Genomic DNA, 20,441 nt, shown 5'->3' with positions numbered 1-20,441 from the left:
TTTCCTGTTCAATTGTTTACAAATGTAGCAAGTAACTTTATACGGTTTATAGGCACTATAAGGTTTATTTTGCACTAACATCTAGCAGGATGTGCATTGTCCCTTACAAAGCACATCTATTTAAAATAGCAAATAACATCAACTTTTTTGTTCTTCTTGAAGAGATGCACATGACTGCAAAAAGTAAATATCTGTCAACTTTGATTATTGCACTAGCACAGCAGATTTTGGCTTCAAACTAAAGGCAAACACAATCACACCTCAACACCGTATTGTTTATTTACTTTCTCTGTAAAGAACTTTAAGCTTTTCTTTTAACATTATATAGTGGGGTGACTTTGAGAAAGGGTTCAATTTTCTTAGTGATTTCCGCAACTCAGTACATGCTTCCTCACATCTTCTTTATTCAAATGTAGAAACAAGAGACCAGCAGCTGACAGGCATTTGACTCTGTAAAAGCCATTTTTAACATTTGCTAAAATCAAATGTACAACCCTTATAGTGACACAGTGAGTTAAAGGAAAAAGTTTATCTGAAAATAGTTTACACGCTCTATTCTAAACCTTCAACAAGTTGTTACCTAAACTATTTTCAACCCATGGTTGGGTCAAAAGGGACGAATCCAACCACTGAGTTCAATAAACCCAGAGAACATTCATATTTGTGACCCTGGACCTCAAAACTAGTTAAGTTTTGTCCGCGATTTTGCTGCATCCAAAATAAAGTTTTGATGTATTTACGTTTGGAAATTTACAAAATATTTTCATGGAACATGATCTTTAGGCTGGTGCGTGGATAATAGGCCCTTTTCACAATGATGTAACTTCCGCCTTTTCGCAAAGCAGTGTATCATAGCATCCATCTTGCCGCAAACAAGAAGAAGAAAAACTTCTGTTTTACCGTTGCTCTGGAATTTAAAAACAGTAAAAAAAATAAAAGAACACGTATTCAAGCACTTATCCTAGCACCTTCGCCAACACGTAAAGAAAACAAAACACTTACCTTTATAATCAAACAGATACGTTTCAACTCGTAATCCTTTATCTAGCTTTGATCTTGTCTGCAAGATGTTGTACATCATCTAGCTGTATTTGTGGAAACTGTGCAAGGGACTTGGTAAACTCCATTTTGAGGCGCTAGTGAAAGTAACTCTACACTGCTTCGCGGCAGAACGGAAGGTGCGTGACGTCATGTGAAAAAGGCCTATTGACGAGGGACAGGTGAGGGAGCGTGGAAAAAATTAAGTTCTTGGGGAAAACACGGGAAAACAGGCCGGGGACCAACAGGATTGTTACAAATGTATTGTTGGCCATAACTACAAATACACCCATGCTACCTATGACCGGTTTTGTTGTCCAGGGTCACATCTGACCCAGCAATGAGTTGAAATAATTTAGCATTTTTGGGCTGAAACAACTCATCAAAGAATCATTTATAACCCGATGGCTAAATGCATCCCTTTTAACTCAACCATGGGTTAAAAAAATGATTGAGTATTTTTTACATTGTATACATTAGCAAAACTGTATGGGAATCTTTATCAAATTTGACAAAGAAATGAAGTAAATACATCTGGCAAGAGGGTTAATTAATTATAAGAGAATTTCCATTTTTGGGAGAACTGTTCCTTTAAGAAATTCCAGACTGTGCTATGAAGAAGTGAGTGCCAAACTCTGATGTATGAGAAAGTGCTATAAGGTTTAAAGGGGTTATCAAGAACAAACAGTTCAAAACTCTCAAAATCCTGCTTCATTTAAAATAAATGATCGTTAAAGAAAAAGATAATCCAAAAAAAACACATATAGTGCTTTAGTAATTTTTGTATTTGAGTGAGAAAACTTAAAGACAAAGACAAAACTTTGGATAGACTTAAAGACAAATCTAGATGGACTCCCTGATTCAGAACAGTTGTAACTGCTTTACAAATCCTTTTATCAGTTAAAAGAGAGATGTTACTATATCCGCTATTCCTAATATGAGAAGTGGGAGGCTTCTTGAAGATCACTTCAATATCTTCCCTGCACTCCAAGCTCTTTTTCAGCCGCCTGCTCAATGGCTGCATGAATAATCCGCACTTCCTCCTGGGTCAGGGTCCTCTCCATGTGACGGTACACGATGCGGTAACAGTGGCTCGCTCTCTTCGTCCTGCAAGGTGATGAAAAGAGAAAAACATAGTTATGATAAGTCTTTTACATGCTGTGACCGGGCCGTTGAGTCATTCATCTTAACCTGAGAACCACCAGTACCTTCAAATATTTTATTCCATAGAAGAAAGTAAACCATGGGGGTTTATATCAACATGAGGGCGAACAAACAATAACTGAATTTTTATTGTTGGGTGAACTATTCCTTAAATGCAAGTTTAGTTGGCGTATGGCAGAGATGTTTCAGGACGAAGAAGTTATATAACAGAATATATGAGGTCAAACTAATACGTGGAACAAACCCGTTCAGGGAGATCTTTGCGAAACTCTCTCTCTCTCACACACACGCAGGATGCTTCGTCTCAGGAGAGAAACGTTTTGGATTAACAAAGACAAGAAACTAGAAAGTTTTCACTTACACAGAGCTCTCCAGGGAGAGCAGGAAAGTCAGGCATGATTCCTTCTTCATTGTACGGCTGCACGTACGCAGCCCTGACAAATACAGAGGAAGAAAGGAAGCGGTTGGACTCGAACGAATCTTTATGGGGCAACGAAGTGAAACAAAATGGCTGACAGGCAACGGCAGCAAAGCAGCTGCTGGGATTCCAGTGCAAATCAGCGGGGAGTTGTGAGGATAGATCGGATTCACTTTGCTGATATTGGATTTGTAGGCAGCGGGCCCGGCTGAGGCCCATCGAGAAGCGCACAGACATCATAATGTATACGAAAAGCACACTATGCGTTTAAAGCGGAAAAGTGTACATTTAAAAAAATATATACTGTATAAGACCTTTAAAGACAGTTAGAAGACCATGAACATTGGTTCAACCAATGACGTGAGTGTGAGCTAACTATTTGTTCGACCAAATGCAGGAAACAGACTCTCTGGCTTTATTGTACGACATACAACACACCAATAATTGCCAAACTGGTTATGTTTTAAAGCTTTAACGTGTCCTAAAAAGGTGGTTGCTAACTCGATAAACAAAAATAGAACTACATCCATAGCCACATAAAAATTGCAACAAATAATGCAAAATGGAGAATAGTAAATAGTAGAAAAGTAAAAACATTTTTTTTGCTTAGTAGACCCTGTATGTATATTAGATCTGCTATTAAAATTGGCATATAACCAAGGATTATTGGATTATGAGTTCCTAAAATGAGGGCTTCAGAAAAATCTGACAGATACAAAATTACAAAGGTGTTTACACCGGAAGCAGTACAATTTTGGGCTCTTGCATTTCCATAAACCGCCAAATCTATGCACTTCATAAACTAACTGTATTGTTAAGTCTTTTGACAAAATGTTTATATGCTCTCCTACTTATAAGTCGCTTTGGATAAAAGCATCTGCTAAATGAATAAATGTCATAAAACCTCACAATCTCATACTAAGGTCAATACTAATTCCAGTCTGAGTTTGGTTGAAAGAACTAGATCAGCATTACATTATGCCAGTGTAATGCGATGTCACATAAGGAAATACATATTTTCTATGTTGTTTAGAGTTTTTGTCCACAAAACCCATGAAGGTGACAACCTATGAGCTACAATGGATTCTATTTTAGCAGCGATTAGTTTTAAAGTCGCACATTGTGTCTGGTGTAGACACGGAGTCAGGGGATCTGGATCTGCAGTATTCAGTAGAAATCTCCAAAGGTTTCACAGCAAGCAGTTGTTAAAGCAGATCCCACGTGGACCAGCAAGTCTTCATCACAACTACAAGCTCAAAACATGGTTTTAAGTGTTTTTATGACTAGTATTGGTTGGAATGGGTTTGATATAAAGGGTTACAGAGGGGGTAAGTGTCTTTCAAGTAGGGCTCAATTTAAGAGGAGAGGTGATATATCATAAGGTATTACGGACCCCCTTAAATGTTTACATCAGATATAAAAAATAAATAAATAAACAAAATGCGCGCACATAAGATCCACTAAATAAATAATATGAATAAAATATATACAATAATTAAGTCAACACCCCCCCCAAAAAAAATTTCGAGGCAGGGACCCCCATAAGACATGATTCAACTGGAGCACAGCGGTCAAGGCTATTTTTAAGATTAATAGACTACCTCAACTTCAACATTCTGGATTTAATACAGGCTACTGTATAGACCAGTTCAAAAGATGTAGACACTTTTGTATGTAAAAACAGTTACATGTCATCCGAAGTGGTCTACATCCCTGATGCATAATATTCAACACACACATAAAAAATAAAAATGTATAATAAACTAGTGGTTACAGCAAGTCAGTCGCAATAGTAACAGAGCCAGGTAACAAACATTCAAACAAATGATGCTTTTAAATACAGCTACAAGACTATCATACTGTATACTGTAACGTGACCAGTGTGAAAAAGTCTGTATATTTCAACTTTGTTTCCATGACGACAATACCGGTAAAGCAGTACGTTTTCACCTGCTACATGCACAGTAGCAGACAACAAACCATCCCAAAAATTTGGTAACCATACCACATACAAGCTTCACATTTTCACTTTTAAACCCTCAGGAAAGCTGATCCGGTTTGCTTGAAATGTAAGTGATACTGCAACTGTTTCTTTAAAAACACAAAAGAGAGATGAGGGATAAGTCAAAATCATTTTCTGTGCTTATAAATGTCATTCCACATGAGTTATATGATATTGTGCTTTAACTGTATTGAACATTTGTCGGTATATTTAAGGCAAGACATCTACAATTGTTCTGTATGTCACAATTGTCTGTTTTCATAGGAAAAACCTTTAATCTCTGGAATAATTGGCTATATAAAGTTGAATCGTAAGTGCTGTGGCGCTCCCTGCATCTGTGTCAATAAAGCTTCTCTCCCCACAGGGAAAACCAGCATCCTCACAGTCAAGCTGCTAAAAATAACCAACAGATGAGTGTGATCCCTGGGGAACCTCATCCGTAACTGATAGACAAATATGAAAAGATCATACCCACCGGTGCTTTATACAGTTAGCACGAACAAAGAAAGAGGGGAAAAGCAATTAGCGTAAACCCAGAAATGACAGAAACACTGTGACATAAATAGCTATCTGTAAAAATAGACGGCTATGAATATATCTGAGAAACGTGACTGCTTTCTACCCACACATGCTGTGGAAAGCGTTCCTGAGAACTTGTGGAATTGCGGCTGGCGCGAAGGCTCCGTCTCTCAGCCAGACATCAACCGTGCGAACGCCACGGATCCTGACAATTTTAGGCTATCACCGGCTGCCACTGGGACATGTACATTTTCACGCATCCCGAACAGCCAAAGTAGCTAATTGGATAAAGTGATTTTCAGCCAGCGCTAGAGTTTCCCTTTTTACCAAATTTCCTCTTTATTTCTGTCTTCAGAATTTATTTCCGCTTCAGTACAAAGTGTCTTAATTATTTATAGTCATTGAAAGCAGTCAAGTTTCTCAGATATATTCATAGCCGTCTATTTTTACAGATAGCTATTGGACAACTTATTTGACCGAAAAGCAAAAATGAAGATACAATTATTTGACTTGAATCAGTGAATCACTATTTGAATCAATTCAGTGAAATAAATCAGATTTTTCCACCACACAACTATTCCACATAAAAAGATGCAGCGTTTTGTCAGCACATAAACCAGATTTTCAAACCTCTGAATAATGTATTTAAGATAGCATCGTTGCTAAGCTGCATAGCTAGCAAAGCTAACAAGATCTTTCAACAATCAATACAATCTTGTTATTTTAATTATCAGTCACTGAAAATGAGTATAAATGAATCTACCAAGATGAACAAATCTCAAATTAGCATGTGTTTCCACTGATATTTCAGTTTCATGCACAACTTCCTCTTTCTCTGTCCGGCTCGGTAGAAAGAACAGCTGACATTTTCAGTGAACACACAGGTGTTCAATAATTCAGTGGTCACAGAAGGCGAACAGTGATCCAAACACACACAACAATTCCATTTTATTGGAGCCGACTCAGTTTTATTGCTTGGCAAAATTTGGTGTGGGAGTCGACAGGTGCAGTTATTCATACAGGCTTTGTCTCGAATGGAAACGTATGTGTGATAAACTGCAACGCGGCACATAAGAGAGCAAAAACTGACGTACAAATATGAAATTCATTCTGAGAGACAAAGAACAAACTGGACCTTAGAGATCGTGAGCTTGTGCTCTGTTATTCATTTAAAATCTAATTTTAGAAATGCCTTTCAGTTGTTTTAAGATAAACTCAATAACTGTACCAGGTCAGGCAACTTAAAGACCTCTGTTCATCTCAGTTGAGGCTATGGAATAGCTCTTTTGTCATAGCTGACAATGTATTGATTAAAGGGACAGTTCACCCAAAAATGAAAATTCTGTCATCATTCACTTACCCTCAAGTTGTTCCAAACCTGTATACATTTCTTTTTTTGGTTAAACACATTCTTCCATGGATGTACATTTATGTCACCAAAAAGTAAGATTTCTTACACTACAGCTCAATACAATTTATATGTAAGCTGCACTAGGCAACCAAGCATCTATTTTTGGTTTATTACCACAATACATTACAGTTTTTATAAGGCTGTTTCACAAAACAAGACCGTCAACAGCTTTCTCCAACCTGCAATTAAGGATGCTAATAAAACCCAGCAAAAACAGCCCATGAAGCCATTGAGATTCATAAAAAACCTCCAGTAATGTAATAAATGAAACATGGGCACTCACCGTTATTCGCGGCCCAGAGTATTAATGTGCAAATAAACATACAGTATGTGAACAGATTTAGCTTTTGCAATGATATCTTCACAGCTATGTCACAGCTTTGTTTACCATGCTAGTATATCATTTTGAAACTCATTTTCAGATTTTACTGTGATCATAAAAGGGGTGCAGGTTCTACATACCAGGTATGAGAATGAGATACAATATTGGCTCACAACATACCAATATCGCAATATTGAAAGAAAAACATTGATTACACTTTATTTGAAGTGTCTTGTGTAATGCTGGATTCACACAAGCCGTGGAATTGGTGCACAGCAGCCGCTGCCGTTCACGAAAAGATACAATATTTTTATTCAACTGCGCATAGCGCAAAAAGCTGTGCTAGTGCAAGTTTCGGGGTTTTGGATGCATGAGCACCGCCTTGCACGCCGCCTCCGCTACGCCAACGAAGTGGCCTGCATTTTGCCACTTAAAAGCATGTTTCACTTTGAAAGTGAACTGGACAAACCCGACTGCCGCATACTGTGTGAGTCCACCATTACAGTGTAATTATTTATTTAAGTATCCAGTAATAATAATTAAAGCCCTCGTGTCATTTCAAACATGTATAACTTTATTTCTTCCAAAGAAACAAACAGAGGATATTTTGAAGAAAGTTTGTAACCGAACAGTACTGGACCCTGTTCACTTCTATTGCATGTACACAAGACCAATGCGAGTGAATGGGGTCCATTCTTCAAAATATCTTCTTTCGTGAGAGAGTGAGTAAATGAGGACAGAATTAAAATTTTTAGGTGAACTATCACTATAACGACAAGTTCTTACTATAGGGCTACAGTAGGTTGCTGTTTAGGGTTAGTTAGACGTAATTATGCAAAATGTATAGTAAATACTATAGTAAACACATAAACAACGTTACCACAACGTTTCCAGGGTGTCATTTTAGTTTAAAAAACGTAGCCTTACCACATCTATTGTACTGACCGTAGATGTGAAAATAAAGTCACAACAATATATACGCTACAGTTATAAAAAATGGATTTCATGTTCCGGTAGGTCAGGAGCAGCAGCAGCAGCTGTAAAGGCCATAGTGACAGTAAAGCATGTTTGTGCATGTCCTCAGACTGTGTATATGGTCTGTCAGTGTGTGAGGAGCTGTAACATCAGGGCTTCAGCATGGCCTTTGCCTCTCCATGCAGTAATTGGAAGCAGTATTCCAAGAAAGCGACTCTATGGTGGAATTAAACAGATACACGACAGCCGTAACATGGCTTTATTTTCTTGCTTTGAAAGGAGAGCAGCTATTGTTCGACATTAAAAATAGTGGTATGTCTAGTTTCATGTTGAAGTATGCTTGTCTTTGGCTAATTACACGTAACAAACATTTTTTTTGTTCAAACTATATTTGTTTCTTGGCAATGCTGGCTGCTAATTTATTTTAATGGATTTGGTTTAGGGGCGTCTGTAGTCTCAGACCAACAGTTTGAAAAATAATGATTCAGTGCGAGGACCAAATCTGCATATATTTGCATCCTCTATTTATTTTCTTTTAGCTGTGTTATTATCTTTTTATATTTTTCTCGTACCGCCCTTCAGAAGTATATGTACGGATCTGTTGTAAATCTGGACTGAACATCTGATTAAATTACCTGTATATTGTTCGTATAAAAAGCTCATCTCCGAGGCACACCGTGCCCTGAATTATTTAGTCTCCAACATGGTATGAACCGCCACACTTTAAACCTTCAACATGGTACTTTAACATGTCCTTTTAGTAACCTCTCAAACGATGGAACTGATGATAAAATAATTACAAATATTGGTTTGTGTGCCCTGAGCTTTCCAATGTTCCAGCCCATTACATATATCGATTAAATCAGCGCTGTGAAAAAATTATGTGTTAGGATCATCCAAGTCCACAATAAAAACACAGGCTGTACCATCAAGTGGTAGACGGGAATTTTGTTACATGTAATGGGGACACACATACAGGAATAGAGTTTCATTCAAAGTCATCATACCTGGGAGGAGCTCTACAGACAAGACAAGCGCCTGGTTTTCAGAAAGAGAGAGAGATTATAAAACAAGACTCTGCCCTATTGGTTGAATATCCCAGAGGAGAGAGAAGGGCTGACAGAAAATTCACTTAATGTTCTGCTAATGATGTGAACCAGGAAGTGCTGCTAACATGCTAACAACCCCAGCACTCAAGCAAAGTGATTTCCTGAAGAAAAAAGCCACAATTCACAAAAATGGGCCAGCATTCTGTATCATGATCACAAATACAAAACTCAAATTGAGATGCAGGAAACAAATAAAAATGACATTGGGAATTTCGGTTGAATATAAATAACATGTTCACGGTCAAAAGATCAACATCGTTTTAACCAAGGTCATGTAAACCAATGGTATTTAAAGGGATAGTTCACCCAAAAATGAAAATTATTTTAATATTAATTTACCCTCATGTTATTCCAAAGCTTTTTGAACACAAAAGAAGATATTTTGAACAATGCTAGTAACCAAAAAACATTGACCCTTATTGACTACCAGTGTATGAACAAAACCACTTTCCCACAATAGAAAAGAGGCATGGGTCCACCGGCCCGGCCCTGTCTGAGCCACAACTTCAGGCAACGCACATCACCGCTAAGATGCCACCCTCAGTAATGCCAAAATAAATGCAATACAATAGCTTGTTTTCCGATAAGAGGATTTAGTTTGGACTTTCATAGCCTGTCACGAAAAGGCAGACTGTGAAAGACACAAGACGATTTTCTTTCCATCAAAGGCATGGCGGCCTTTCTCTTCACCAGCATGGAGGAAATCAATTTGCATTCCATTAAGAGCTCCAGACTTGGGCGTTCTGACTCACAGCCGAACCTCTTGTCTGTATTAATCCGACAACTAATTTATTTTCTAATCATACCTGACAAAAAGGAGGGTTACCGAGAGGACCTCTTGTTCTACGTGTCGAGAAACTGGCCGCGCGGCTGGATAAGGACTATGTCAAGGGTTCTTCAGAGGTCATGTTTGGGCGGACGCTACGTAAGCACAGGAGGACTTCACATCTCGGTGGAATGCAAAAGAGCACAATACAGCATACTTCTTTAGTGCCTTGTGGAGTTATTTTCAATTCACATTAATTTCTTTATAGGAATTTCATAATAATCTTTAAGAGGGAGTTGGAGAGCCAAACATATCAGCTCTGAGATGAATCTGAGAAAAGTAAACAAAATATGTAAATTGCTTTTAAATTGCTTTATAAAACATTAGTCATTCTGTAAACATACAGTTATTTGACTCAGACAGACATTAGAATAAAACTACAGTTTCTCTTGAAGTTAACTAAAAAATGTTTTGATATAAACATGTGAAAAGTGTAAACATTTAAAAAGACGATTTAGGTCATTCCTCAATGCATCATGTGAGTGGTCTCTTTAGAAAATTCTCAGATTGGTCGATTTCACTCTTCGGGATTATCGGTTATTTGTTTTTTTTCATTTTGAATCCCACTGACTTTTATTTTCTACTGGAGCATATATCTTTGCACATACAGTATCTCAGCTCATTGTTTATTTAATTACAGGTTGTTCAGACATAACTTGTTTTTTGATTTTAGACGTGCCTCTTTTGAATTGTTTTTCAGTTTTGCACGCTACATATGCGCGCTGGACGTGGCATGTTTTTGCCACGTGCTGGGCCTCACGTTTTGGCAGAGCGATCTGAGCACCTGAAGTGGAAAAAGAAAATCTTAGTAGAAAAGCACTTGACATAATGCATGAAGAAGAAACTTGTGCTGGCTGACGCGGGTTAACCGAGCAAGGTCAAAGCAAGCGCCCTCTGCTTTCTGATAATATGACTGTTAACAGTAACTAGAATGCTCACGCTATAATCCTTCACTGACAGGAAAGCTGTTTCGGTGGTTACATAGCAACATAAAAAACGCAAAATGAGCAGCGCCTCTTGTTTTCGAACATGAAAAGCGTGTTCTATGTCATCGCCCCCTTACTCGGTTTATTTTTATTATCTGTTTTAAAACGATAACAGCTTCTACTGTATTTGAGAAAGAGGTAAGGGCCACGTTAAAAAATATAATAAAATAACGAGATTACAGTCATAGAGAAAAAAAATCAATATTATTAGAATAAATCATGTTCTGACCAAATTGTGTGTCAATATATGATTACAAAAATGTAGCTTTATCGAAAGCGTCTGGCAAATGCATTAATGTAAATGTATTAAGCACATGGGCAGAAGAACTTATACCTGTATTTCCTGTAGTATTTGTTCAATGGTAAAAGGTTTATTCAACCTGATCTGAAAAAGCAACAATGAAGCCCCGCCCCTAAATCTAACGTCACTGATGATATCGCCCAAAATTACACGAATAAGCCACCTCGTAAAATAGTTCGGCTTTTGCCACGAGATTGTGTTGTTTTATTTGTTGTCTCTTTCTCTAGTGCACCGATATCCAACTATAGTCTTAAAACTTAGTCCCCATTAGATAAGTCTGGTATCTGATTCTTAGCCCAGTGAGTCCTGAATAAAGAAACACTTAAACCAATTCAGGGCTCTCTTCTAAAACCAGCTCCTCATGTCAGTATCATAGGGGACAAATAAAAAAGAGCCAATGTTCATGAGAAAATAATGAAGCTAATTAAAAGAAAAGTGCCTCGGATAATGTGAAGAGGGGAAGAAAAAACTTAAGGGAGATGAAATTAAAATTCCAGCTCGGAGGGACGTCTACAGGCAGGCAGGCAGAGAAGGAGTCACTGAATTATTAAGCTCTCTGTCATAAAAGCGGGGAAGCACCTCTATCAGCAGACGAACACACGGAAGGTTGACAAGCTTCTTCAATGCACCTGCCGCTAGTCTAAAATAAGCATCAGTGCTGCTGTTGAAACTGGCGAATGAGCCACAAAATGTTTTCATAGGCCGAAAACATCTAGATGAACAGATGCCACAGATGCTTACAAGTTCACGTACATCTGAGATTCAAATCTTGGTAAACATTTTTTTGCATGGATATTAATTTGCAGTTCATTAATCAACCTGAGGATCAGTAAAAATATAGTTTCAAGACTCAAATAGGATTGTCATTATTTCAGCTGAATTAATGATCAATTAAAATAAAAGACCACAATGCACCTGAGACGCTGTCAAAAAGACGGAAAAAGTATTTCAGCCACCATTTCTCAATGATTATATTCAGTCAACAAAGACCGCCTTAGATGGGTAAAAAACAGTTTGTGCCTGACTGATTATAGCAGATAAAGTATTAATCAAGGGGATTTTTTAAATCTTTTATGTGGTAAAGTCTGTGAAACATATTCATTATTAAAGTAGTGTAATTCTGAATATTTACCTGTTCCCATCTTCTGATGCTATCAAATACAACTTGCACTATTGTATAGTCTATATTGTTATCTGTTCATAACCACCTGTACATTAATGTTCACAGTATATAGCCTTCTGTTTATTATAGCCTGACTGTCATATTTTCATAGTACATGCCCATTGTATAGTATTTTCCTAATATTGTATTCTGTATTTATTCACACTGTATATCCTGCACTTGCTAATTGCACTTCTGGTTAGACCTAAACTACATTTCTTTACACTGTACTTGTATATGTGTAATGACAATAAAGTTGAATCTAATCTAAAAAAAAAATCAGAAACACAGTTTCAATAGACCCATTGTCTAGTTTGTGCATGTACTGAAGTGAAGTGTAACTGATTAAGTATGTCAAACGACATACATTTATATGTTTTTGATATCAACATTTATGTTGTATTAACATGTATGTTGTTGATTTTTTTTTTTAAATGAAAACACTGAATAAAAAGTAGTAGTCTGAACCCTCAGATAGACAATGAAGCAGTTAGGCAACTCCACGTTAAATGACAACCTTAAATTTAAAAATATTAAGTTTAACCAAAGGTTTTACTATAGCGATGGCACAGATGTCAACATTTGGTGGTTCAAATACCCATGTGAGGTCTCAAAGTTTTTAAATAGCATGCAAGTGTCATTTTCAGGATGTCACATCCATAACGCTACATATTCCTCATAAATGGACATATAAAAATTTAAATAAAGTAACTACTTTATCTTCTATAAAGAGTCATCCCTTCCCCACGGGTTTTACTGCTTCTAGTTTATACATTTTAATTCACAGAAATCCTAAAAAAGAATGTTGTGTCAAACATGAGAATCCTTGATGTCACATCCATAAAACATATTTATTTCTCTTTGTTTTTAAATAGAAAACTTGTGCATAGAGTGATATTTTTCTGATATTTGTTTAGACCACAAAAGGTTTGTAAAATATACACAAATGATATAGTGCATAAGTAGCATTGTTACGTCCATAACACAAAATGTCACATCCAAAAGCCTGGAATTGCCCCTCTTCCATCTGATTGGCTAGTTTTACATAACATCTCTAAGTTCAGTCATTTTAAAAAGTACTGGACTGACACGCACACGCTCACAGTGCCTCACGACTGTGAGGTGGCTGCCGGCCTTTTTTCTTCAATGTTATTGTTTATATATTTTGATTAAAAGTTTGTTTAACATTAGCCGGTTCCCGCCTCCTTCCTTCCCAGCTTTGAACTGTATAACATATATATTTACCTTTGTTTTCTGAGCAGGTATCAATGATTTAAATGTTTTAAAATAAACGCACGCTTAAATAAGACTTAATAACAAAACAAATAATGAAATGTTGATTAAAGATGAAAAGCCACCCGTTTTTGACATGAGCAAACCCCAGTTAATATTTTAAGCCACTATGAAAAAACCCTGCCGCATTGCTTCAAATTTATGTTTTAGCTACGATCCCGTTCTCTGAAAATGTAATTTGTGGCTATGCAGCAAAGCAGCAGTGGTCCAGCATTCAGCACAATGATACAGAAATGAGTAAAAACTGCTGTACCATAAATAATTATGACAAGGGGAACAGAGGAACAAAAGATTTAGTTGCTAGCTGAAAGAAAACGCAAGGACTGACTGGACTCTTTGTTAGCCTGAGGGAAACATTAACAAGAATATAAGCACACAGCATGGGTGTCGCTTGGGGCGATTTAAGCCTAGATGTGCCCTTCATACCACAGAAACATTTTTATAGGTTCTATAAGTATTGGTGTAAGTACCCCCTTTTTATACTGTAGGAACACCTTTTAGGAGGGATTATGTCACTTTAGACCAAATTTAGGCCAGACCAGACTACAGTTAGATGCGATGTGATTAAAATAAATTGATAACCTGTTTTGGGTCACTATATTCAGTTGTAATGGACCATAAGGAGCATGTGCAGCTTGGTCTTCTTAACTTAGGCCCGTTCTGCTCCAGATGGGTGTGAGTGGACAGCCAGCAGTATTTACACGACTACACACTGAAGCACTACCTGTTATTTGTCAATGTGAAGCGATTTCATGCGTGTATGACAGTCGCCTACTCACCATCTGCTCAGCCAGTGAGCGGCTGATGAGTTTTCTGTTCATCATGTGACTGTAAGCACTGTGTGGTCATCCATACAGTTAAGAGAATTATGGGATAGTGTTGCTAGGAGAATAGGCATATAGTTATGCTCGTAGAGTGTCACCTTATTGTCATCTGTTATTGTTTGCTATTTTCTTGGGAAATGAATAATTTCTGTATTTGTATTTTTCAGTATTTACTAATAATATCGAAACACACTTTTATGGAATATTTCAAACCAACAATTAAACTTGACATCGACTGAGCCATACCTTTTATTTCCCAAGATAAAATTGCACCAGAAGAACACCTTCTTTCCTTCACTAATGCAGCCATATTGAGTGTTTCCTCCCCATTTAGAGTATTGGCAGTGGCACATCTTGTTTAAGAGACAGTTTATCCAGAAATGAAGATTCTGTCTTCATTTACTCACCTTCGAGTTGTTACAAATCTGCGTACATTTCTTTGCTCTGATGAACACAGAGAAAGATTTTTAGAAGAATGATTTAAACCAAACAGTTCTTGGACCCCATTGACTACAATAGTAAATTACTATTATAATTTTTCTGTTGAACACAAAATATATTTTCAGGACTGTACCAAAGCAAACAGTTCTGGGGACTACCATTGAAATTGATCCTAATTTGGTTGCAAAATGGGGTCCAAGAACTGTTTGGTTACAAGCATTTGTCCAAATATCTTTCTCTGTGTTCATCAGAACAAAGACATGTATATGGGTTTGGCACAACTAGAGAGTGAGTAATTCATGACAGAATTTTTTTTTTTTGGTAATATATCACTTTAACATATATGTGACCCTGGACCCCAAAGCCAGTCTTCTGTGTCAATTTTTCACAATTGAGATTTTTACTTCATCCGAAAGCTGAATATATGGTCAAGCTTGATATATGGTTTGTTAGGATAGGGCAATATTTGACAGAGATATACCTATTAAAAAATCTAAATATTGAGAAAATCGCCTTAAAGTTGTCTAAATGAAGTCCTTAGAATAGCATATTACTCACAAAAATATTGCTTTTGTAAATATACTTATGGTGGGAAATTTCCAAAATATCTTCATTAAACATGATCTTTATCTAATATCCTTATGATTTTTGGCATAAAAGTAAAATCTATAATTTTGACCCATACAATGTTCAGTTTGCTCTTGCCACAAATATTTCCGTGCTACTTAAGACTAGTTTTGTGAACCAGGGTCACCTATTATATTTTTCCACACATTTAGAATGAAGGTTAATTCATCAAAACTATGGAATAACATATGGAATGTTATATTCTAGCATATTTAAAGTAGACTTCTTTTCCTAGAATCTACTCAATGGTCTCTTGGCTATTTCAAAAGTTACATTTTAGTTTCTGACGACAAAAACAATTATGTTGGCACAATTATATATTTTTTAACAAAGGTAAAGTGACAAGTTGAATTGTAGTGAATGTCTTTGAATGGCAGTGCAAGTATAAGTAAGAAGAAGGATTAGACCTCTCAAACCAATGGGAAAAATACAAGAACATTGTGTTGGTTCCCATTTAATAACTATAAGACAGAAGAGCCATGACACATTTTAGAGGACTTGTTTGCTGTGCAGGGGGTTAAACTGCTTCTCAGCTTCCTGTATCGATCCTGTTCATGCAACAGTGAAACAAATAAGTCGCTGTGAAGCTGTGCTCAGGGAGGCCGGATTCTCATGGATTTAGCTTTATGGACCCATTCTCCATCAGGGCTCAAGGAACTCAGGATGTAAAATATATATGAGCGATGTAATCACTCTCTCCCTCCAGAGGTAAAGAGAGGCGGTGTTGATACTAGTGCGTTTTAAAACGAAAACTGCATTTTAAAACGAAAATGATCCTCATTTAGAGAGTCAGAATGCTGTGCCATACCCAAAGCTATAACCTAAAACAAGTAATGTTTTGAAAAGTGCATATGCAGTGGTAGGATGTGGGAAAACTTAAATTATTATTATTTTTATCGTCTAATAAAAGCGTTTACGAATAAAAGATCAAGTGCACACTGCTACTTCCACCTGTGGACACTATTACAAGTACATTTTATAAATGGCATTTACATGGAAAAAGGCACTTCACAGAAGTCCATCATACAATATGACTCTTTCCAAAAACCATTGAAATACTTTGTTTTTTCTGTTCGTTTTGTTTTCTAAGCATAAACAACAAATAAATAACAGTTATTAACTCCACGCAGAGCAAATGTTCCTTGGTAAATCTGTTTTGGGGATAGGTCTCCAGGGTCTCCTTGCTAGAATCTGGATCAAGAAGAGCGTTAATATGGATTTTAAATTTTCATGAGGAAACATTACTAAAGTATATGCAGATTTGCATGTCCAAATCTAAGGCTAAGGTTGGGAATTTACCATCTAAAAGAGCTTTAGGCGTTTGTTAGGTGCTATGCCACAAGCATCAAACACGGAATTGCAAAAATAAGCAGAGCAAAATAAAAACAAGAAAATGTTAGTTGTGTTTGTCTCTGTTCTTTCGGCAGGATGTGATTGAATTCTCTCAGTCACTGAGTGAAAGGCATTACCCTATGGTAGCAGGGTCATAGCCGCCCGCCTCTATGCACTGCCTTCTCATTACTGCGGCTGAGGTCTGGCAGGTCTAACGGAAACACTCACACATACAATAATAGCGTCCCACTGCATGCATCTCAGGAATACGTTTCTTCCATCATTTATTTACAGTATCCCTGCGGTGTGAGCTTATGTAAAGTCTATTTAGCCTCATCCCCATTCACTACAAAAAAATCATTTTTTAATATCAGTTTCTAAACTCACCTTTAATATAAAAAAGGATGTTTACCTGGTAAGTAAAATTGTGTACAATTATAAAGCTTTAAAATATGTGTCGTTTCTTTCTCAAACCAGTGGCAAAGATTTTGTTTTTCTTTAAAAGAAAATCTTAATGGATATGTTATCTAAAATAATTATTAATGGAAAACTTCACTCAAAAGTTATCTTTTTTACCTTCATGCCATCGTAGATGTATATGACTTTTCTATTGAGCACAAACAAATGATTCTTCTGAAGAAGAAATAATTCATCACATTGCAAGGATCACAACATGGTGAATCTTCCAAAAACCATATAAAATATCATGATCATTATTGGCACCCCTAGAAATTCTTATGAGTGAAATACACCAAGGTGACTAGAAACATGATGGTGTTCAGCCATGACTCAAACCCACTGATCATTCATCACAATGGCTAAAACCAAAGAATATAGTTCTGGTGTTAGGCAAAAGATGGTTAAGCTACACAAAATAGAAAGATTCAAAAGAAAATGGTTGAAATAATAAAAATTCCCATTTCCAACATCAGAGCGATAATTAAGAAGTTTTAACTGACTCGAGATGTTGAAAAAATGTGTGTCTATATTCTCCAAATGCACAGGAAAGATAATATTTTGAGTGATCTTCAAAGATCACGGATGGAGAATTGCAGAAATTAGTTGAATTTTTGTGTCGTAAAAAATAAAATAAAAAGAAAACTGCACTTTCATCAACACAAGTTGTTTGGGACGCTGTTCAAGAAACAAATATTCTGCTCTCGTGGAAAAATAAACTCCTCCTTATTAACCTGCCATACTGGAATTTCAAACAGGACTTGGTTCCATGGCCACATGAAATGAAAAAAATTAGTTTGGCAGCAATAACACAAGATAGGTTTGGTGCACACAGGGATAAAGAATGCCCCGTGTCCACAGTTAAATATGTCACCAGATCTTCATTGTTGTGTATCTACTTTTACACCAGAGGTTCTGGACATCTTGATCAGATACATGGCATCATGAATTATATCAAATACCAACAGATATAAAAATCAATATCTGACTGTCTTTTATAGAAATATTAGATCACACTTCAGTATAGGGAACAATTCTCACTGTTAACAAACCATTAACTAGGACCCCCCCCAATAAACTCTTAATTTGTTTCTTATTAACAGTAAGTAAGGTAGTTGTTAGTTTTAGGTATTGGGTAGGATTAGGGATGTAGAGTATGGTCATGCAGAATATGTGCTTTATAAGTACTAAAAAAACAGCCAATATGCCAATAATAGACATGCTAATAACAAGTAGCTAATAGTGAGTATTGCCCCCTATATTGAAGTGTTATAATGGGGCTAGTTAGATCTTCCATCAGCACATCCATCAGCACGGTTCAAAACATCCAATCAACTAAAAATGGCAATAATAGTGGAGAGAATTTTATGAGAAAAAACTACTCCTATCAATACATCGCTTATCTATTGAAAACTACAGATCATCATAGTAGATTAAAATTTGGCGGCACATCGGTAAGGTCAAATCCAACTGGTTTTTGAATTTCTCCTGACAAGTTGTCTTTTCTAAAATATTATAAAATATAATTCTCACATACAGTCGCAGAAAAAATTGAGAGACCATTTCCAAATTATTTTCAGTTTTTATATTTATAGGCATGTGTTTAGGTCAAATTATCATTTTTGTTTAATTCTGTGAACAATGTTTCTACCAAATTGTAAATAAAAATATTGTTTATTTTTCAGAAAATATATATAGATAGCTGTGTTTATACAACAATAATATTTGTAAACATATTTAAGAAAAATTTAATAAAATTTATTTTATGATAACCTTGATTTTTATCACAGTTTTTGTGTCTTGTCATGCTGTTAAGTCTTTCACATTGCTGTTGGATGACTTTATGTCACTCCTGAGGTTTGATTTTACTGAAATACATCAGACGCTGGACTGGAATGGCCACAATACATCTAGAAAAACTGATTAAATGAAAATTTGGATAGTTCTCTTCATCTTTTCTGCAGATGTAAATTACTCAAAATCTGAACAGTGTAACTTCATAATTAGAGCCATTAATCAAAATCCGAATCTGTCTTGATTGACGCTCTTGAAATCGTTCCCTAAATCATAAATAAAATAAATAAATGCCCTTCCATTACTCATACTGTATAACTTCTTTGAGATGAATTGCTCGAACTTCCAATCCATATACAAATATTCAGATTTGGCATCACAATAAAATTTTCATGAATGTTAAATATTTTAAAGATATTATGTACGAGAGCGTTTACAGGTCTGGTGTTTACTTCAGATGCACGGTGATGAGTTTTGGAGAGCGAGCTAGTCTTTACCGTCAGCTCCATAATTAATTGTTGATGCAGGGTGGTACCAGAGAAATCGTGACTGTTTTTTAATCTCTCTCATCTGGGGGGTCTGAGAGATCTCAGACTCACTGAAGTACAAGAGGCGGCAGCTCACTAGAGTATTTCTCGAAGATCGTTTTTTGAACTATGTTGGTTTTCCATCAAACACACTGGCCTGTCATCGACTTTGACATAATACATGTGTCTTACTGTCTTGTAATGGCTAGTACACGTCGACATATCCGCCCGCCATAACTTTATCCTGTTCAATTAGCCTTTGATAATCTAACCTTAATCCTCTCATGCGGATAGAAAGATAACCAAGCAAATACAGAAGTGTTTAGATCCAAATCACTGATATTTGGGGCTGAGAACCCAATTTAAAGTATGTCAAAATTTCAACTGTTAACAGTTTATATTTGTGCCCAAAAGTTTCAGGTTGAGCTGTTGTGGAGTTAATTTAAATTGTTTATATATTATTATGCAGAGTGATAAAAAAAGCAACACACCAGATGTCAGTCCCATATTGAGAACCTGTGGTCAATCCTGAAAAAGCGAGTGGATAAGCAGAAGCCCACAAATTGTGATCAACTCCGAGCACTAATAAGACAAGAAACGTTTGCCATCAGTCAGGATTTGGCCCAGAAGCTAATACCCAGCATGCCAGAGCCAATTGCAGAGGTTATTAAAAACAAGGCTCAACAATCTCATTTGTCTGTCAAGTATTCACAGAAGAGACGGGTTTTAAGTAGTTATTTGAATGTTGTGAGAGATGTGGTTGACCGGACAGAGTTAGGAAGAATGTTCCACCAGGAAGGAGTTGTGAATGAGAAAGAGCAGGAAAGTGATTTACTGGCCTTTTGAGAAGGCGATACAAGACGTTGCTCGTTTGCTGAACGCAGGGATCTTGATGGGGTGTAGGAGGTATTGAA

The 20,441-nt window shown here is 36.6% G+C and overlaps 1 protein-coding gene across 2 annotated transcripts in view; it reads right to left on the bottom strand.

Moving 5' to 3' along the window:
* Nucleotides 1-254: 254 nt before the first annotated feature.
* Nucleotides 255-20,441, bottom strand: part of fars2 (phenylalanyl-tRNA synthetase 2, mitochondrial) — a 107,077-nt gene continuing 86,890 nt past the window's right edge. For both annotated transcript variants that reach the window (XM_056738986.1, XM_056738985.1), the window contains exon 7: nt 255-2,145. In XM_056738986.1, coding sequence (XP_056594964.1) covers nt 2,007-2,145 — 139 coding nt within the window. In that variant the 3' untranslated portion in view covers nt 255-2,006. The remainder of the gene's footprint in view (nt 2,146-20,441) is intronic.

The sequence above is a fragment of the Triplophysa dalaica genome, chromosome 23 (genome assembly GCF_015846415.1).
Source record: "Triplophysa dalaica isolate WHDGS20190420 chromosome 23, ASM1584641v1, whole genome shotgun sequence".
NCBI classification, from domain to species: Eukaryota; Metazoa; Chordata; class Actinopteri; order Cypriniformes; family Nemacheilidae; genus Triplophysa; species Triplophysa dalaica.
This window is presented reverse-complemented; position numbering and strand designations above follow the sequence as displayed.